The 21,437-nt window shown below is 50.9% G+C and overlaps 2 protein-coding genes across 3 annotated transcripts in view; both read right to left on the bottom strand.

Moving 5' to 3' along the window:
• LOC130124885 (grainyhead-like protein 1 homolog) overlaps nucleotides 1-15,077 on the bottom strand; it is a 31,995-nt gene extending 16,918 nt beyond the window's left edge. The window contains exons 1-8 of the mRNA XM_056294234.1: nucleotides 14,985-15,077; nucleotides 12,336-12,504; nucleotides 7,965-8,038; nucleotides 7,659-7,806; nucleotides 3,608-3,719; nucleotides 3,028-3,122; nucleotides 473-710; nucleotides 74-195 (exon numbers count right to left, since the gene is read on the bottom strand). Coding sequence (XP_056150209.1) covers nucleotides 74-195; nucleotides 473-710; nucleotides 3,028-3,122; nucleotides 3,608-3,719; nucleotides 7,659-7,806; nucleotides 7,965-8,038; nucleotides 12,336-12,504; nucleotides 14,985-15,004 — 978 coding nt within the window. The 5' untranslated portion in view covers nucleotides 15,005-15,077. The remainder of the gene's footprint in view (nucleotides 1-73; nucleotides 196-472; nucleotides 711-3,027; nucleotides 3,123-3,607; nucleotides 3,720-7,658; nucleotides 7,807-7,964; nucleotides 8,039-12,335; nucleotides 12,505-14,984) is intronic.
• A 2,088-nt stretch (nucleotides 15,078-17,165) lies between these two features.
• taf1b (TATA box binding protein (Tbp)-associated factor, RNA polymerase I, B) overlaps nucleotides 17,166-21,437 on the bottom strand; it is a 42,462-nt gene continuing 38,190 nt past the window's right edge. The window contains exons 13-15 of one of the 2 annotated variants that reach the window (XM_056294597.1): nucleotides 20,782-20,852; nucleotides 19,404-19,632; nucleotides 17,166-18,434 (exon numbers count right to left, since the gene is read on the bottom strand). In XM_056294597.1, coding sequence (XP_056150572.1) covers nucleotides 18,215-18,434; nucleotides 19,404-19,632; nucleotides 20,782-20,852 — 520 coding nt within the window. In that variant the 3' untranslated portion in view covers nucleotides 17,166-18,214. The remainder of the gene's footprint in view (nucleotides 18,435-19,403; nucleotides 19,633-20,781; nucleotides 20,853-21,437) is intronic. The other variant, XM_056294598.1, reaches the window with a different exon arrangement.

Below are 21,437 nucleotides of genomic sequence, written 5' to 3'. Positions count from 1 at the left end.
AGTACGGGGGTTCGTAACCCGGGGACTACCTGTACATGAATGGGAGGAAACATGGACGTGGTGGTTTCCCTACGTTTCTGTTGGCGGAGGCGGAGGAGAGGTGGTTCTCTGGTATGAAGAGAACTGGCTGGGCCTTCAGGTCACTCACAGTCTCGAAGACGGTGATCTCCAGATGCCCGACGGACCCCTCCTGACCTGAAACACCAAGCAAACCACAAACACGCTGCTTTCAACCTTCTCTGACCGGTCACTCCGAGTAGTGAACCAGCCAGACGGTACAGGATGAAACTAGAGCCTGAGGGTGAGGGTCTGCGTCCACAGAAGGTCTTAGTGTCGAAAAAGAATGTCTGTAAAGCATTACTTCAAAAGCACTTATTCTGTTAGGACACATCCCAGGACAATTGCCCTTTGTGAAAGCAATTGATGTAGCACCATATCCATCCATCTATCTATCCATCTGTCGGCTACTAACATGCCAGTCGGATATCTGTGCCCTTTGACCGCTGGCAGTTCGGTTTCTTCTCCTCGTCGCGGATCTTGCGTTCGGCTCCCTTGTCGCAGAACACTTTGACCTGGCTGACGCCGCGGTGTGCCAGCGCCTCGCCGCCGTGTCCACGAACGTACGTGTCGACCTGCAAGTTGAGCGGGAGGCCGCGCACGCCCTTCTGCGGCGAGAAGTCCGTACTCAGACAGTTCACCGCCACGAAGACCTGGAGAGAGGACGGCACAAACAGCATGGGGGTCAGAGGTCATGGAACAAGACGGTTTCTTCAAGGTTTTGTCATATCAGTAGATCAGAGCCGCCCTTCTTCCCCCCCCCCACCCCCGCCACCGTGGATGTTTTGATTAACTTGTTTTATCGTCTGGGGGCCGTGTGTGAGATAAGTCGTGCGGACCCCATCCTGTCTGCACGTCTTGAAGGACGATGTGAAGATGGAGGGAATTTGGTCGGAGGATAAACAAGATATTTTCCCTGTAGTGTACATCATCCAGGTAGATCAGGTCAGTATATGAAGACATGCATGTTAGGGTTAATACTCCTGTCTGTGCCCCTGAGCAAGGCAGTGGAAAGAAGACCTGGAGTTGGTCCCCGGGCGCTGCAGCCGCCCACTGCTCCTATACATCAGGATGGGTTAAATGCAGAGGACATTCATTGGGTGTATGTACAAATGACAAAGTGTATTCTATTCTATGGCGATGTGAGACGAGGAGTGTAGTAGGACTGTGGTCGTGGTCGTATGGCGGTATAACTTAAACGTCGTCACTCCCTGGTCTTAAAAGCTCCATTACAGCAACGTCAGACCATTTTCTGAACTTACTCCACTGATTTGTCAGATGCCCACACCACCTCAACTGGCTCTTTTCGATGCGAAGGAGCGGCGGCTCTACTCCGAGCCCCTCACCCTATCTCTAAGGCTGAGCCCAGACACCCTACGGAGGAAACTCATTTCAGCCGCTTGCATCTGCCATCTCGCCCTTTCGGTCACTACCCAAAGCTCATGAGCACAGGTGAGGGCTGGAACGAAGAGCGACTGTTTTAGCGACATGAACAATGAACGTCTCCACCTGCTTGTCACCTTCTCCACGTCACTAACGACCATCTATCATCATGTTCTGCTGTGTAAATATCTTCTGAAAGCACCAATAGTCATCCACCGAATATCCCCACATCATCAATATGGAAGTGTTCAGGCAGAAATATCTTGTTGTCTGAGTTTGTCAGAATGGCTCAGCCCCTCATCCAGGGGAAATGAACAACTGGATTTCAAGCACAGCCTCCAAATCCAAACCAGAAGCAGAAATGTGACCAAAAAATAACCTCACCAGAGCACAACGTTCAAAAATATTAGAAAAGAAAAATGCTCTACTTTTGAAAACATTCATTCATTCATTCATCATCCTCCGCTTCTCCGGAGTCGGGTCGTGGTGGCAGCGAGCTAAGTAGGGCCCTCCAGACGCCCCTCTCCCCAGCAACCCCCTCCAGCTCCTCCTGGGGGATCCCAAGGCCTTCCCAGGCCAGATTGGACATGTAGTCCCTCCAGCGAGTTCTGGGGCCACCCCGGGGTCCCCCCCCCCAGTTGGACGTGCCCGGTAAACCTCCAAAGGAAGGCGCCCAGGAGGCATCCTAATCAGATGCCCGAACCACCTCAACTGCCTCCTTTCGATGCGAAGGAGTAGCGGCTCTACTCCGAGCTCCCTCCGGATGTCCGAGCTCCTCACCCTATCTCTCAGGCTGAGCCCAGACTCCCACTTTTGAAAACACTTTATCCTATTTGGTTAATATTGACAGTCAGTATTTTAACCCATTTTGTGTTCCTGTCCTTCAGTAGTCTTGCCTCTTTATTCTTCACCTCGGTTGTCGCCCGTTGTGACGCCCCATCTCCCCCCCGCTGCTATGAATAAAGACGTCCATTTCACTGAAGGCACCGGAAGGGTCTGGCGATGACCCCGTCATACACAGAACCAGGCAAACTCCGTACTACGCAGACAGCCATGTTGGCCCCACAGGCCTGCAACGCGGCTGTTGCTAGGCAACTTTAGGATGCTGGGCCTGTTGCCATGGCGACACTGCAGAACAGCGTTACCTCTCCTCACCTCTGGCTCTGAGCGGCACAACCAGACTGAAACACATCCACCGACGCTCGCCCCAACATCGCGCTATTCTGTCAAAACGAACCGGTCAAATTCACTGTTTTACATTTTACTGGGAATTAAAAGTTTGTTGCCGCCTCGTCATTTCTCACCCTTTTTGAAAACGCGCCCCGCGATTATTTTTCATCTCGTTTTTTCATAAACAGCGGTTTTAATGCCCTCAAACTACCAGCAACGGAATCCGCAGACGGAACCTGGAAGACCGCAGGGGCGCAGTCTCGGTCCTACAGTGTGCGTCGCCCCCCGGTGGGCATTCTCCGTTACTACAGCATCCTATGACAAAGAACACTTCTCTGTTCCTTTGTCTCCTTCGCAGGGAAGTTCTCCCGTCCGCTGAAAGCCCCAAAAGGAGAGGCTGGATTCCCGCTCTCTCACCCGGGCTTGGTTCCTGGAGTCCCAGGTGAAGGAGACGGCGTTGTAGGCGATCTCCTCAATGTTGGAAATTGAATTGTAGCTTTCCTTGTAGTCGGCTGAAAAGGAGAAAGAACGATTTCTGCCTCTAGATGTGAACGGCTGAGTTCAGCAAAAGCGGACGGTAATGTTTGAATATTAACTAGGATGCAAAGTACAGCTATATATTAATACGGATAATGAACACAGATATATATCCTATATAGTAATAAAATGTATCGTATCGTTGTGCTGCAAAATGCATGCACTTCTATGACACGACGTTAAAAGTATGGCGTTACAATATATGCTAAACATATGATAATGTGGTCACATCATGATATCACAGATGTTACACTGACGTAATTCATATTACAGGAAAAACTGGGAATATTTTATGAAGCCAAAATATCAGGATAGTTTCTCAAACCCGAAATAGTATGATGACATCTACGTACTTAACACACCAGCTCAACGTGTTGCAGTTGTTTGGGCTTTCCTCTGTGTGTGTGTGTGTCTGTGTGTGTGTGTGCGTGTGTGTGTGTGTGCGTGTGCGTCCTCTGACCGATGTCAAGGCAGCGTTGTTTGATGGTGTGCTGTCTGCTCTGCCAGAACCTCCAGTATTTGAGCTGGTCCTCCGAGACCTTCTCCTCCCCAAACACCAACATCACAACACTCTTGGGGGGAAAAAAAACATACACACAACACATGGCACACACACTCTGGAAGAACACACACTACAACACACTAGAACTAAAGCACACCAGAAAACTGCACCCACCTGCAACACACATTAACCTACTGGACCATTCGACACGTCAGAGGATCGATGATGACGTCACAAAGGGTTGACGATGACGTCACAAAGGGTTGATGATGACGTCACACAGGTGGCCCGTGATCACACCACACGTAAGATTAATTATGACATCACACAGTGGGACAATGACGACCACGCGGTGTGTTTTTGTTTTTTTCTCGATCCGGGGAGGGCTGCAGACTACCACATGTCTCCTCCGATACAGGTGGAGTCACCAGCCGCTTCTTTTCACCTGGCAGTGAGGCGTTTCACCCGGGGGGCGTAGCGCGAGGGAGGATCACGCCATTTACCCCAGTTCCCCCCTGAATAGGCGCCCCGACCGACCAGAGGAGGCGCAAGTGCAGCGACCAGGACACGTACCCACATCTGGCTTCCCGCTCGCAGACACGGCCCACTCTGTGCCACTTACTTCCGGTTTCCAGTGGGCTACTTCCGGTTTCTATCATACTCCAAAGAGGCTAAATATCTGAGTCTCATCACCGGCCAGTCAGACTAGCTTGGTCTAGTCAGAAAGGCACGAACTGAGGAAGCCTCTTGGATGAGAGGTGAAACGTCTTCACGGATATATACCAAGTCCACTTGCACTTGATTCACCTCCTTTGGAGAACCATGAAGACCTGGATGAAAGAGACCCTTCACAGACATGTTCCGGTTTCTACGGCAGCGGTCATACCAGTTTCCTGTTTGTTAGCGTGTGCTGTTGACAATGGCATATTTTTCACGACGCCTGCCAGCACACTTCCACCTGCACCCACCAGCACACTTCCACCTGCACCTACCAGCACACTTCCACCTGCACCCACCAGCACACTTCCACCTGCACCTACCAGCACACTTCCACCTGCACCTACCAGCAGACTTTCACCTGCACCCACCAGCACACTTTCACCTGCCCCTACCAGCACACTTTCACCTGCACCTACCAGCACACTTCCACCTGCACCCACCAGCACACTTCCACCTGCCCCTACCAGCACACTTCCACCTGCACCTACCAGCACACTTCCACCTGCACCTACCAGCACACTTCCACCTGCACCTACCAGCACATGTTCACCTGCACCCACCAGCACACTTCCACCTGCCCCTACCAGCACACTTTCACCTGCACCCACCAGCACACTTCCACCTGCACCCACCAGCACACTTCCACCTGCACCCACCAGCACACTTCCACCTGCACCCACCAGCACACTTCCACCTGCACCTACCAGCACACGTTCACCTGCACCAACCAGCACACTTTCACCTGCACCTACCAGCACACTTTCACCTGCACCTACCAGCACACTTTCACCTGCACCTACCAGCACACTTTCACCTGCACCTACCAGCACATGTTCACCTGCACCTACCAGCACACGTTCACCTGCACCCACCAGCACACTTTCACCTGCACCCACCAGCACACGTTCACCTGCACCCACCAGCACACTTTCACCTGCACCTACCAGCACATGTTCACCTGCACCCACCAGCACACTTTCACCTGCACCTACCAGCACACTTTCACCTGCACCTACCAGCACATGTTCACCTGCACCTACCAGCACACTTTCACCTGCACCCACCAGCACACTTTCACCTGCACCCACCAGCACACGTTCACCTGCACCCACCAGCACACTTTCACCTGCACCCACCAGCACACGTTCACCTGCACCCACCAGCACACTTTCACCTGCACCTACCAGCACATGTTCACCTGCACCCACCAGCACACTTTCACCTGCACCCACCAGCACACTTTCACCTGCACCCACCAGCACACTTTCACCTGCACCCACCAGCACACTTTCACCTGCACCTACCAGCACACTTCCACCTGCACCCACCAGCACACGTTCACCTGCACCCACCAGCACACTTTCACCTGCACCTACCAGCACATGTTCACCTGCACCCACCAGCACACTTTCACCTGCACCCACCAGCACACTTTCACCTGCACCTACCAGCACACTTTCACCTGCACCTACCAGCACACTTCCACCTGCACCCACCAGCACACTTTCACCTGCACCTACCAGCACATGTTCACCTGCACCTACCAGCACACTTTCACCTGCACCCACCAGCACACTTTCACCTGCACCTACCAGCACACTTTCACCTGCACCCACCAGCACACTTTCACCTGCACCCACCAGCACACTTTCACCTGCACCTACCAGCACACGTTCACCTGCACCTACCAGCACACTTTCACCTGCACCCACCAGCACACTTTCACCTGCACCTACCAGCACACTTTCACCTGCACCTACCAGCACACTTTCACCTGCACCTACCAGCACACTTCCACCTGCACCTACCAGCACACTTTCACCTGCACCTACCAGCACACTTTCACCTGCACCTACCAGCACACTTTCACCTGCACCTACCAGCACACTTTCACCTGCACCTACCAGCACACTTCCACCTGCACCTACCAGCACACTTTCACCTGCACCTACCAGCACACTTCCACCTGCACCTACCAGCACACTTTCACCTGCACCTACCAGCACACTTTCACCTGCACCTACCTGCACACTTTCACCTGCACCTACCAGCACACTTCCACCTGCACCTACCAGCACACTTTCACCTGCACCTACCAGCACACTTCCACCTGCACCTACCAGCAGACGTCCACCTGCACCTACCAGCACACTTTCACCTGCACCTACCAGCACACTTTCACCTGCACCTACCAGCACACTTTCACCTGCACCTACCAGCAGACGTCCACCTGCACCTACCAGCACACTTTCACCTGCACCTACCAGCACACTTCCACCTGCACCTACCAGCACACTTCCACCTGCACCTACCAGCACACTTCCACCTGCACCTACCAGCACATGTTCACCTGCACCTACCAGCACACTTCCAGCTGCACCTACCAGCACACGGGTGAACAGTTTCAAGTTGTACATATCAAGCTACGTCCACAATTATGAGGATGAGTGGACGGACGGACGGACGGACGGACGGACGGACGGAATTGTGGTCGTAACTTGATATGCGCAACTTGAAACTTCTCACAGTTTGCTGGTAGGTGCAGCTGGAAGTGTGTTGACAGTTGTGTGCATGTGGTTGACATGTATCCATGGTAACTCTTGCAGGCGTCGCGAAAAATATGCCATTGTCAACAGCACACGCCAACAGACTGGTATGACCACTGCAGTAGAAACCGGAAGTCAGTGACCACAGTTATGCACAGAGTCGATAGTGTCTATAGAGACGCCCGGCCAAACCGGAAGTAACACGGGGGATTCGAACCGGCGATCCCCGTGTTGGTAGGCAACGGAATAGACTGCTACGCTACCTGGACGCCCAGCATTAATGACTTCACAGAAAGGGTCAATGATGACATCACATGGGATTAATGATGACATCACATGGGATTAATGATGACATCACATGATTAATGATGACATCAGGATGCGACTGTTTTCAGCCATTGTTATGTTGTAGTTTCTTTGTAGTTCTGTTATTCATTTATAAAAACTTCCTTATTAAGTTTTAACTACAGCCTGATGACATTTTATCTTTAATAAAATTCCCTCAGAGAAAATCCTTTCAGTTAGGTTGGATTAAAATCATTCTGGCCTCGTTTCACTTTCTAACATTTCAACAAATTCATCCTGGGAGCTGCCCGGTCCAACCAGGTTTCTAGCGTTTCTACTGAGCAGTAAGGGAGTGGCAAAGTGCTTCTTAGCCACTCCCTTACTGCTCAGTCAGAGGGTTCAAACCAGCGGCGTTTGAGATCAGTTTCTCTTTCCCCTAGCTAGACGCGTGTTCGTACCCGCATCCTGAGGCTGAGCTGGCCCTTGGCTCCGCCCACTTCCCTGAGGGTGATGGGATAGAACTGGCCTTTGTTCAGGTAACTCATCGGACCGGCGGGGCTCCTCGACCTCAGAGACTGGGGAGCCTCCAGTATGTACTCAAACTGACTGAGAGAGAGAGACAGAGAGAGAGAGAGAGACAGAGAGAGAGAGAGAGAGAGAGACAGAGAGACAGAGAGAGAGAGAGACAGAGAGAGGGAGATAAGGGAAAGAAAGTCCATGTGTTCCAGCTCTTTCTACTTGGTTAATAGAAATAATAACAGTACCTTTCCGCTGGGCTGTACAGTCCTGGACTGATGGAAGCCAGTCGCAGCTGGACGTCGTCAGATGGCGGGAAGGCCTGGGGGACAGTTATGAAAATTAACGTATAAAGCTGATTTTATTATTGTAACCGGTTATTTTCTTGCCCGGTGCGGGATTCGATACGAGGTGCACTGCACCACAAGGCGACGTCACTAACCGCTCGGCTAAAAGGTCAGACACCGTTAGCTAGGGGCTAACGTGTCTTATTAGTAGTTTACAGTCGTCACCCTCTCCCCGGAAGCGCGCCCTCGCGCTTTGTTCTTCCCGCGCTCCGAAGAGACTTCCGAGGATCTGCACACTTCCGGATCTCACCGCTGCCACCGGTTAATTTCTTGCCCGGTGCGGGATTCGATACGGACGACCAGAGGAGGCGCTAGTGCAGCGACCAGGACACATACCCACATCCGGCTTGCCACTTGCAGACACGGCCAATTGTGTCTGTAGGGACGCCCGAACAAGCCGGAGGTAACACGGGGATTCGAACCGGCGATCCCCGTGTCGGTAGGCTACGGAATAGACCGCCACGCCACCCGGACGCCCCAGTGAACATGACACACCATCAGGGTGAGATGCCATTAGACAGACACACAGGTAGACAGACATGCAAACAGAATGGTATACGGAAAAGATGGAGAAAAGGACAGATGGAGAGACGGACAGATGGAGAGAAGGACAGATGGAGAGACGGACAGATGGAGAGGAGGACAGATGGAGAAAAGGACAGATGGAGAGAAGGACAGATGGAGAGAAGGACAGATGGAGAAAAGGACAGATGGAGAGACGGACAGATGGAGAGACGGACAGATGGAGAAAAGGACCGATGGAGAGAAGGACAGATGGAGAGAAGGACAGATGGAGAAAAGGACAGATGGAGAGACGGACAGATGGAGAGACGGACAGATGGAGAAAAGGACAGATGGAGAGACGGACAGATGGAGAGAAGGAAAGATGGAGAAAAGGACAGATGGAGACGACAGATGGAGAAAAGGACAGATGGAGAGAAGGAAAGATGGAGAAAAGGACAGATGGAGACGACAGATGGAGAAAAGGACAGATGGAGAGAAGGACAGATGGAGAGACGGACAGATGGAGAGAAGGACAGATGGAAGGACGGACAGATGGCGAAAAAGACAGATGGAGAGACGGACAGATGGAGAAAAAGACAGATGGAGAGACGGACAGATGGAGAAAAGGACAGATGGAGAGAAGGACAGATGGAGAAAAAGACAGATGGAGAGGACAGATGGAGGAAAAGGACAGATGGAGAGACGGACAGATGGAGAGAAGGACAGATGGAGAGACGGACGGATGGAGAAAAAGACAGATGGAGAAAAGGACAGATGGAGAGAAGGACAGATGGAGAAAAGGACAGATGGAGAGAAGGACAGATGGAGAGACGGACAGATGGAGAAAAGGACAGATGGAGAGATGGACAGATGGAGAGAAGGACAGATGGAGAGACGGACAGATGGAGAGAAGGACAGATGGAGAGACGGACAGATGGAGAAAAGGACAGATAGAGAGAAGGACAGATGGAGAAAAGGACAGATGGGGAGAAGGACAGATGGAGAGAAGGACAGATGGAGAAAAAGACAGATGGAGAAAAGGACAGATGGAGAGACGGACAGATAGCAAAAAAGACAGATGGAGAGAAGGAAAGATGGAGAAAAAGACAGATGGAGAGACGGACAGATGGAGAAATGGACAGATGGAGAGAAGGACAGATGGAGAGACGGACAGATGGAGAGAAGGACAGATGGAGAGAAGGACAGATGGAGAAAAGGACAGATGGAGAGACGGACAGATGGAGAGACGGACAGATGGAGAGAAGGGCAGATGGAGAGACGGGCAGATGGAGAAAAGGACAGATGGAGAGACGGACAGATGGAGAGAAGGACAGATGGAGAAAAAGACAGATGGAGAAAAGGACAGATGGAGAGACGGACAGATGGCGAAAAAGACAGATGGAGAGAAGGACAGATGGAGAAAAAGACAGATGGAGAGACGGACAGATGGAGAAATGGACAGATGGAGAGAAGGACAGATGGAGAAAAGGACAGATGGAGAGACGGACAGATGGAGAGAAGGACAGATGGAGAAATGGACAGATGGAGAGAAGGACAGATGGAGAAAAGGACAGATGGAGAGAAGGACAGATGGAGAAATGGACAGATGGAGAGAAGGACAGATGGAGAGAAGGACAGATGGAGAGACGGACAGATGGAGAGAAGGACAGATGGAGAAAAGGACAGATGGAGAGACGGACAGATGGAGAGAAGGACAGATGGAGAGATGGACAGATGGAGAGATGGACAGATGGAGAAATGGACAGACAGACTTTTTTAAAATCCTCATCTGAACAATGTCTTGTGGTGGGTGTAGCAAACACAAACATCTGAAGTGGACGCTCCGTATTGGGACTACAAACCAGTACAAACTGAGGGCCACGCCCATGAGGGAAGACGACTTCGATACGGGGGCGGGGATGACAAGCTCCTCCCCTCGTATATGATTGGCTGAATGAACGGAGCTGAGTGATTGACAGCTGAAGTGTTGGTGGGAGGCGGGTCTTACATGGCGTCGGGGTGGCTCTCTGCTGACGCCGTTGTGTCTTTGACGGGTCCCCCGCACCGCTTTTCCCGGGTCACCTGACCGGAAACAGGCGGTTATCAAACATGCCGGAAGCGTTGCTGCCGGTGAGCGGATTATAATTCATCCTGAAGGGGAACTGCGGCGTTTTACACGTAAAACAAACCCGCCTCGGTTTACATTCGTAATTACTCCCCGAGTATGGCGTTAGAAAGAGGCTCAGAAATGTTTCGACTTTAATGTTTAGACGGCTAAACACCCGGATGTCGGCGCAGTAGCTTGGACAGGAAGTCCGTCAGCGTTTAGGCGCAGTTTCACCACTTGATTTTTCTGACGGCCATATCCAACAGTCTTAATCACATTAAGGCCTAAAGCTACACGAGCCGAACGTGAGAAACGGAGCAAGATTTTTCTCCAACCGTTTGATTTCCTGTGACTTGTAATCGCCTTAACCGGGGTTCATTCAAAGACTCGGTCGTTACCGGAACCGGAAACGGCAAACGAACCGGGCGGGAAACGGACGCATTTCTGGAACAACGTTCACGTTCGATGAAATGATTTCATTTGTGAAATCACCGGATCTGTGGGGGAACCCCATTCTCTCGGACAAACGAGTCATACCCGGCTGCTCGTTCCCATAGAAACTATATTGAAACATTGTTGACCAACCAGCAGAATCCAACTAGAGCACCAAATTCTCCCAGATACCCAGTTCCACCCAAAACAAAAGAAATTCACTACAAAATAATGAATGATGGGCGTCCGGGTGGCGTAGCGGTCTATTCGGTTGCCGACCAGCACGGGGATCGTCGGTTCGAATCCCCGTGTTGCCTCCGGCTTGGTCGGGCGTCCCTACAGACACAATTGGCCGTGTCTGCGGGTGGGAAGCCGGGTGTGGGTATGTGTTCTGGTCGCTACACTAGCGCCCCCTCTGGTCGGTTGGGGGGGTAGCGTGATCCTCAGACGAGCTACGTCCTCCTGGTGAAACTCCTCACTGTCAGGTGAAAAGAAGCGGCTGGTGACTCCACATGTATGTGTGGTAGTCTGCAGCCCTCCCAGGATCAGCAGAGGGGGTGGGGCAGAGACCGGGACGGCTCGGAAGAGTGGGGTAATTGGCCGGGTACAATTGGGGAGAAAAAGAAGGGGGGGTGATAACGAGTTATTTCTATCCTCCCAGTGAATTTTTAAGATGAAGATTTGGCTGCGAGAACCATGAACGTGTTTTGTGTAATGGAGACAACAGAGCATCTCTTTGTGTCCTGCCCTCATCCCCGATCGTTCTGGAAACTATCTATGGACTGGTCCAGAAGAAAAACCACCACAATGCATATTATAGATCATAATACTGTTATTTTTGGTGTGTTAACAGAAGATAAAAGATTGGACCCGCTGATCCATGTTTGACTTGTTAGCCACATGTTTTATTCATGAGGCTAAACTTAAGACTCCGCCCATCTCACGTGCCGCTGCAATGAAGCTCAACTCGTCCCTGAAATTAATGAAATCACCACGTGCCGAAGATCTCTAAAAAATGATCTGACCAGCATAATAACTTAAAAGCTAACAGTGGAAACGGAGGAAATGAAGGCTCATCGCCCCGCGCTCCATAAACAACCCCTGCCGACGTGCTCTGGAGCAAGGCATTTCATCTTCTCAAAGCCCGGCGGTCTTATTGGGCAGCTCCCAGTTATGAACTGGTGATTTCAGAGGAAATAAGAGTGGCGGCATTGGGACCAGACATCTACCTGGTAGTCGTGGAGGAGACCCAGGGCGCCGCCGCCCTCGCCGTCCCCCTCGATGCTCATCAGGGCTTTGGAGGCGGCGGTCAGCGGGCTCTCCAGGGACACCTGCCATGGCTCCTCGTCCTCTACGTAGCCCGCGTGCTGGCCGCCGTACGCTGCCATGCCCCGCCTCCTGTCAGGAGGACACAGGAACTACGTCATCAACACAGTGTTGAGGACCTGATTGAGAACCACGGTGTTTAATCAAAGACCGACTGTTTGTATGTTCGCTTAAAACTCCAGAAATACTTATTGTAGAACAACAAGAAAGGCATCTTTAGAATCAGCCCTTTCCAAGGATTGCACAGTTCGAAAATGATTTCATAAACCAAGTAAAAATTTTGATGTGTTTGCAAAATTGAGTTTATTTTGTGGCGATTTGCGGCGGCGGCACATTTGCGGTGATTAATACACACACCGGCAAAGGAGCTCGATGAATGGACTGACAATTATAACATTTGATAATTTTCGTTAATAAGTTGGGTTTATTCGACATTCGTTTATCACATTTATAAAATTTGATTTATTTGCGAAAGAGGCATTCCAACGATGCTTTGTGCACACTTCCGGCACACTGCTGACAAGAAATACAGCAAAGGCAGCAAGGAACGACCGGAAACAAGGACTGGCTTGAGTCGGTACGCCACTGTATTGTTTATAAGGGTGGGGGTACCTGCAGCCAGTTGAGGCTGAAGAGGTCAGTCAGATGACGATGAAAGGCAGCTGTCAGTAAACACGTCCAGATGAGCCGATTCACCCGTCTGCGCTTTTCACGTGAAATTTGCCAACATGTGTTGTTAATCATCGGGGAAAGTTTCCCCATAATCGATATTTGAAAGGAGCATCGATGACAAGCCTGCAGGGCTTCATCCCAACACGTGTGACGTGACCGAAGGCGTGTGACGTGATGACTGGACGGAACGGCGGTCAGTGACGTCACACTTGTTGTTTGGAAAATATGAACCTGACTAGAAGAACCCCGCTACAATGTAGCGGTTTGGTTCTCCACCCGTCTAAATCTCCCTCCTCTTCATCCTGCCAGCTAACCGCCTTCCCCCTGCCCCTAAACCACCCCCCCCCACTCCAACTCCCTCCCCCCAAATGCTCAGAATCATCTGAAATGCCGAGAAAAGTGGTTTTTAGCCATTTTTAGAAAATGCATATTTTGCATAATTATAATTATATTTTAATTTTCTGCTATTTTTCTGGTCCTCTCTGGAACAATACCTACCACCTCCAAAAAAAATGAGGCTCATAAGTGCATTTTTGCAAAAATGCATATATTTTGCATAATGCCAAAAAATTTCTAAGTCCCAGAAAAAAAAATTTATAGGTGAAAAAATGAAAGATGCTCAGAATCACCTGAAATGCTGAGAAAAGTGGTTTTTAGCCATTTTTAGAAAAAATGCACCTTTTGCATATTTATGCATAATTAATTATGCATAAGTTTAATGTTCTGCTATTTTTTATAGGTACCCCCTGATCATCCCCAATAACCTCCAAAAAGAATCAAGGCCCCAAGTGCTTTAGTTTGGCCGTTTATAGACTCTCACACAGACACACACACCACACACACACACTGTGACAATATAGGAGTGGATCACACGTGACGGTGGCGTGTTACCGCTTTAATGCGTTTAAACAAGGGAAGAGATTCTTGGGTTCTTTCAGATGTTGTAGCCTAGCCAAAAGTTAGAGTCCTGTGAGAAGTGTGTGTGGGGGGGGAGGGGGGGGGCGACGCTTATTTTCCATCTCGCTCTACCAGCAGGACAGGTTGTCAGAAATCTCCTGTCTGCAGCAATGCCACAGGGAGGTGCGTGTGTATGCGTGTGTCTCTCACGCACGGTTGCGGAAGCTGCAGGGGGGAGGTGGACCAACAGAAGACTAAATGTTCTTCTGAGGGTTCGCAGTGGCGCCACGCGCGCTGCTGGACTCGTGGGTATAAACCCGGGCTGGCAGCAGCGCCTCGTGCCTGCGGTTTCTCCACACAGACCAATGAAAACGGCCCGCGCGCACCGTTTGTGACAAACACTTTCGGCTCGACACACAACTTGTTGTGCGTCGACTGGGACGAAAAGCTGCAGCCCCCGAATCCAAATATAAACCCAGGCGTCATCGTCATACCGCCTGTCAATCAATCCGTCTCCCCCGGATTGATTGACAGGCGTGTTAATACGAGGACCAACAGTAAACAGCGACTAACTGACGGCCGCGCAGACTGGAGTGAAACAGACCCACGTGTTGCGTCACCGTCTGACGGGGGGACACACAACGTGACTATTTCACGTCTTCGGCTGCGAGGGTTCAGAAAGCTCATCTGGTGCGGACACGTGTTGGGTTTGGAGCCTCGCAGCAAACTTGTTCTGTTCACTCTGAACACGCGCCTTCATGGATGTCGGGGTCCCCAAATCACGACTCATCTCAACACGACCATGCACAACCCCCCCCCCCACATACAGGCGGACCCTCCCGGCAGCGAGCCTCCCGTGTGAGGGGGGGGGGCGACGGGACCCGTCTGAGGAAATGGTCCGTCACTCACCTTCCTGCTGCGCCGAGGTGCGGGTCACCTGAACCGGTTGTCCTCTTATGGGAAGCGGACTGCGCGGGACTCACCTGGCGGACTCCTCCGTCATGGCTCCCCGTCGGACTGGACTTTGGAGTCGGAACGCAAAATCCGACCCGGAGGATTCAGCCCCGCGTCGCCAACAGCGGGTTCAGTCAGGTTCTGTCCTACAGGGCTCTCTCACCTGCTCAGGTGAGGCTGATGCGCTGTGACGTCACCAGGTGTGTCGACGCCCGCCCGCCCGCGCGATGCCCTCGCGTGGACCGCGGTGGGGGGTAATTCAGGGGTTAACTTTAAATCCTTTAAAAGTTTGCGTCTCCAAAGCGGAAGACTCGCGTCAGTACAACCTAGAGGAGGAGGAGGAGGCAACACGACCTCGTTTCTCTGGTTTTACAGCCTCCCCGGGGCCATTTTCCAAGGCCCGGCTGGGATTTCTCTGACCTCATCAAATTGAAGCGTTTGAGTTCCGGGTGTAAAAACAATCAGCGCGCGTGTCTTCCTCAACCAATGGTAACTGAAAACACGGGACTGTGTTATTCCAGTCTTTACACCGTCAGTGACGTCATCAGCAAGCGGTCTCCAACGCCAAGGACAGAAACCTTTCCGAGCACTTTCAGTCCCACCAGCTAGAGCAGTGTTTCTCAACCGGGGGTCCGCGGACCCCTAGTGGTCCGTGGGTGTAATTGCAAGGGGTCCGTGAAAAATAAAATATCTTCAAAAAAAAGATCCTATGAAATTTATAGAAATAGGATTATTTTACTCAAATGTGACTGAGACCTTTATCTACCTAAACTATAAAGGGTAACGGGACTTTTTTCTCTAATTACATCTGTTTCACAAGTGTCATTTATTGTATTTTAATAAGAGATCTCGCTCCTGTTTGCATTGTTAAAAGTTACTGCATAAAAATTCTGTTGTTACATATATCTGAAAGTTACTGAATACATATTCTGTTTTGTTACATATATCTGAAAGTTACTGAATACATATTCTGTGTTGTTACATATATCTGAAAGTTACTGAATACATATTCTGTTGTGTTACATATATCTGAAAGTTACTGAATACATATTCTGTTTTGTTACATATATCTGAAAGTTACTGAATACATATTCTGTTTTGTTACATATATCTGAAAGTTACTGAATACATATCCTGTTTTGTTATATATATCTGAAAGTTACTGAATACATATTCTGTTTTGTTACATATATCTGAAAGTTACTGAATACATATCCTGTTTTGTTACATATATCTGAAAGTTACTGAATACATATCCTGTTTTGTTATATATATCTGAAAGTTACTGAATACATATCCTGTTTTGTTACATATATCTGAAAGTTACTGAATACATATCCTGTGTTGTTACATATATCTGAAAGTTACTGAATACATATTCTGTTGTGTTACATATATCTGAAAGTTACTGAATACATATTCTGTCTTGTTACATATATCTGAAAGTTACTGAATACATATTCTGTTTTGTTACATATATCTGAAAGTTACTGAATACATATTCTGTGTTGTTACATATATCTGAAAGTTACTGAATACATATTCTGTTTTGTTACATATATCTGAAAGTTACTGAATACATATTCTGTGTTGTTACATATATCTGAAAGTTACTGAATACATATTCTGTTTTGTTACATATATCTGAAAGTTACTGAATACATATTCTGTTTTTCTACATATATCTGAAAGTTACTGAATACATATTCTGTTTTGTTACATATATCTGAAAGTTACTGCATAAGAATTCTGTTTTGTTACATATATCTGAAAGTTACTGCATAAGAATTCTGTTTTGTTAACTATATCTAAGTTACAACTGAAAGCTCTTATTTTTGCCCCAAAGAGTGGATAAATGCTATAATGCAATTTAAAATGCAGTTTCTACTGTTTCTATCAAATCGCAACCCCCCTCCCCCAAGATCAGGTGGAGGGGTCCTCAGGGCAGATCAAAAATACGCAGGGGGTCCAGGACCCCAAAAAGGTTGAGAACCACTGGTCTAGAGGAATGTCTGGCCCCCAGTCAACACAACGGCAGAGCTCGATGCAAAAGCAAAGACGACAACAAAGCGCCGGCCCGATGAACAGGGGGGGGGGGGGGGTGATGAAGGAGGGAGGAGGCCTGGCGGGTTTTCTGGAGAGAGAAAGACGCATAAGCGACAGAACAGGTTGCCGGCTGATGGAGAAGAGGCTGGGCAGGTGGCCTTGATCCAATTACTTTCCCTGTCTCCGTGGGACAGAGGCTGAAGGATGCGAAGTGGGCCGGTCTAAAGAGAGCCTGACTGCTAAACTAGAGGAACGCTGGCTATTCTATCCCGTTTCACCGGCCCGTCTTCCTCGCCAGTCCGGTTCTGTTGGGATCTTGGTTCTGACTTCCAGCCGAGCGGCCGGTGTGAACAAACCGCTGACAAGAAGTACCTGAAAAACTGGATTTTCATTTGAAGGCAGTACTTTATTAACAAAGGAGACGGAAACAGGAGAACAGCCGACGATGTGCATTGAAGGCATCACAGTTGGGATTCCTCTCCATGTTCAGAAATCAGAAACACTTTTTAACGGGGCGACACGAGGTTCCCCCCCAGCCCGCAGCAGTGCAACACAAAGACAAAAACACACATCCAAGATCTACAAGACCACACACATCCAAACAACACACATATCCAAACTAAACAAAACAAGAACGAACGGCGGCCAGGATGACTGTCGGAACTGCCGGTCCTCGTGGGCTAGCAGTTAGCTTAGCCTGCCCCACTTCCATGTCCCGTCAGACCACCCTCGGTGTTACCTCTTCGGGCACAGCTCCAGGCAGGGCCGCGGTCCCCGGGCCCACAGGACGCAGCAGACCAGGCTCCCCCAGCCGATCCAGCGCCAGCTCTCCCAGCCATCAAACGAAGACAAACTTAGATGTAGACGTGGACAAAGACGCTGCACGTATGGTACTGGGCGAGGCCGCCGGAAACGTGAATTTGCGCCGCCATCTTCCCACACCGGAAGCGGCGAATGTTGAAATTAATGTTGAAACAAAATCAGGATCTGAAAGACGTCAACTTAGCGAACCAGAAGGCCTCGGACCAGGATCCGGTTTCATGTTTCCAGACACTATCAGGTGACACGTGGGTGTAGGGACAAACACCAGCTGTTTCTGAGGAATTGAACCTTCGTCGTGTCAGTCACGTTACGTTCGCCACCACATGATGCTGAAACCCGCTGGAGACGAACGTATGGCAGGAGGAGGAACACGGTCAACCTTTTCAAATCATCACAAGCCTTTTGGTACTTCGGGGGGTTTGTTCGATTTATTTTCTCGGGCTCTGCGCAGCCTGTGTGCTGCTCTTCCGAAGAGGCGCTGCTCCACCTCCCACACCCCCTCCAACATGGAGGAAGGTTTGACATCCAGCAGGAAGGAGAAGAGCTCCAGCAGCCAGAGGAAGGACTTGGGGAGCGTCGGCACCAGCTGCTTGTAGAGAATTCCGTGTCTACTACATAGAGAAGGAAAGACAAACCATCAGGAGCCTGCAAGGCAGAATCTGCTTTACTACATGTCACCAGGATGGGCCCTGGTTCTTTCTTCTGGTCCTAGACTATATAGACCAGGGTGAGCGGTCTTATAGTTACACACCTGTGTCTGCTAATCAAGTTCCTCCGCAAAGACTCTACTGATTGATCAGTGGGACCAGGTGTGTAACTGCCTGGTTGGAACAAAAACCTGCACCCTCCCCCGGCCCTTTCTGGATGGGACTGCCCACCCCTGATATAGACGGTTATCATTACTTGGGTTCTCTATTAGATCTATATCAAAGCTGCAAGACTGTTCTCCCTCTGCAGACGTAGCTCACTCCTCCCCCCCCTCCTTTTCTCCTCAGTCGTATCCGGCCAATTACCCCACTCTTCCGAGCCGTCCCGGGCTCTGCTCCACCCCCCTCTGCTGAGCCGGGGAGGGCTGCAGACTACCGCCTGTCTCCTCCCATACATGTGGAGTCACCAGCCGCTTCTTTCCACCTGACAGTGAGGAGTTTCACCAGGGGGATGTAGCGCGTGGGAGGATCACGCTGTTCCCCCCCAGTTCCCCCTCCCCCCCTGAACAGGCGCCCCGGCCGACCAGAGGAGGCGCCAGTGCAGCGACCAGGACACATACCCACATCCGGCTTCCCACCAGTTGTGTCTGTAGGGACGCCCGACCGAGCCGGAGGTAACACGGGGATTCGAACTGGCAAGCCCCATGTTGGTAGGCAACAGAATAGACCGCCACGCCGCCCGGACACCCTACTTATAGTTCTTCAGTAAGAAGGGACAGTACAAAATGCATGATGATTTCAGTAATAAGCAATGACAGAAATATCAGCGCTGCAACACTGGCTCGACCTTCAGTATAAATCCTGACTCAGGTGGTCTTTACTCTCTCTGGCAGCGGGCTGGACCTGGCGTCAGAACAGGAAGTGGACTCTTACTTGCTGTTGCATTTCCACGAATTTAGCAGCCAGTACTGCACTTTGGGGGGAGCCAGGGTGTCCTCAGACATCGACACGATCCCTCCCACCCTCTGCCGGTGCATGCTGGGCCCGTCCACCCCCTCCCCCTCCCCCCAGCGGAACCTGAAGCTGGAGGGGGGGTGGTGCTCAGGCCCCGGCGCCGAACCAGACAGGTTCCCAAAGAGACTCTGCAGCTGCTCCACCGTGCCTGAGGAACAACACGTCACAAGAAGTAAGGCATGAAGGGATACGAAGGGAAATATTAGTGTAGGGAAATAGAAAACATGCAGCAAATAACCCCGAGTGGGATTCGAACCCAGGACACTGTGATCAGGCCGGAGGTAAACAGTGTACACTCATATAGTTAAAGCATCAGCTCAGAAAAAAACCAATCAATTTAGAACCAAACCAAGTTAAAGGAATAGTCTGGATGTTTTTAACCCCCCCCCCCCAACTTTTCTCCCCAGTTGTACTTGGCCAATCACCCCACTGTTCCGAGCCGTCCCGGTCTCTGCTGCTCCGCCCCCTCTGCTGATCCGGGGAGGGCTGCAGACTACCACATGCCTCCTCCCATACATGTGGAGTCACCAGCCGCTTCTTTTCACCTGACAGTGAGGAGTTTCACCAGGGGGAGGTAGCGTGTGGGAGGATCACGCTATTCCCCCCAGTTCCCCCTCCCCCCGAACAGGCGCCCCGACCGACCAGAGGAGGCGCTAGTGCAGCGACCAGGACACATACCAACATCCGGCTTCCCACCCGCAGACACGGCCAATTGTGTCTGTAGGGACACCCGACCAAGCCGGAGGTAACACGGGGATTCGAACCGGCGATCCCCGTGTTGGCAGGCCGTGGAATAGACCGCCACGCCGCCCGGACGCCTCCTGCATGTTTTCTCCCCCGTAACGTAGCATGACAGACCGCCGTAGCATCATCTCGGCTTTGTCTGAACGCTGGAGGAGGAAGTAGATTTATCCTCCATTATTCCCACTGAAGCGTAGCTGAAAACCTGCAGCCGTGTCCAGCATGAAGAACAGATGGAGGACTGTGAAAACCAAACCTAGCTGTGGACCACATGGACTACGAGGGTAAACCAGTGGCCATTCTACACAGCACAGAACAGTGTGTCCACGACACACCGTCCCTCTACTGCAGTCTGGGCTTCATGAAACCACTCGGCATGTGTGAGTATTTTGGGCTGCTTGTCACCGTGTCACATGTCTGCGTTCGCTCAAGGCAACATCTCTTAAAAAGGGATGTGGGAACCAAACCTGCGTACTCTGGAAGCCAAAACGACGGTACAGTGGTGTACTGCAGGACTGAGGAGGAGCAAAACCGGCGGAGAGGAAAGAAAACTCACGTCTCCGTTTGACAACACAGGATGCGTCCTTCTCTGAAGGAAAGATGGGTTTCCGGGGCTTCCACTGTTTCCTGTGAAGGAGAAGAGATGTGATGACGACTTCCTGTCACAAGCTCCAGTCAGGGACTCACTTGGAGTATTTCACTGTGCACAGTTTCACAGTTTTAACAATACCAACTACACAACCAATGATATTCAGAACAAAAAGATATCTAGATAGATAGGGGGCGGGCGTCCGGGTGGCGTGGTGGTCTAGTCTTCCGTTGCCTGCCAACACGGGGGGTCGCCGGTTCGAATCCCCGTGTTACCTCCGGCTTGGTCGGGCGTCCCTACAGACACAATTGGCCGTGTCTGTGTGGGTATGTGTCCTGGTCGCTGCACTAGCGCCTCCTCTGGTCGGTCGGGGCGCCTGTTCAGGGGGGGAGGGGGAACTGGGGGAAATAGCGTGATCCTCCCACCTGCTACGTCCCCCTGGTGAAACTCCTCACTGTCAGGTGAAAAGAAGCGGCTGGTGACTCCACATGTATGGGAGGAGGCATGTGGTAGTCTGCAGCCCTCCCCGGATCAGCGGGGGGGGGGGGGGGTGGGGGGGTAGGGGAGGAGGCAGCAACCAGGATGGCTCGGAAGAGTGGGGTAATTGGCCGGTTACAATTTGG

This window comes from Lampris incognitus, chromosome 15, assembly GCF_029633865.1.
Source record: "Lampris incognitus isolate fLamInc1 chromosome 15, fLamInc1.hap2, whole genome shotgun sequence".
Lineage (NCBI taxonomy): Eukaryota > Metazoa > Chordata > Actinopteri > Lampriformes > Lampridae > Lampris > Lampris incognitus.
This window is presented reverse-complemented; position numbering and strand designations above follow the sequence as displayed.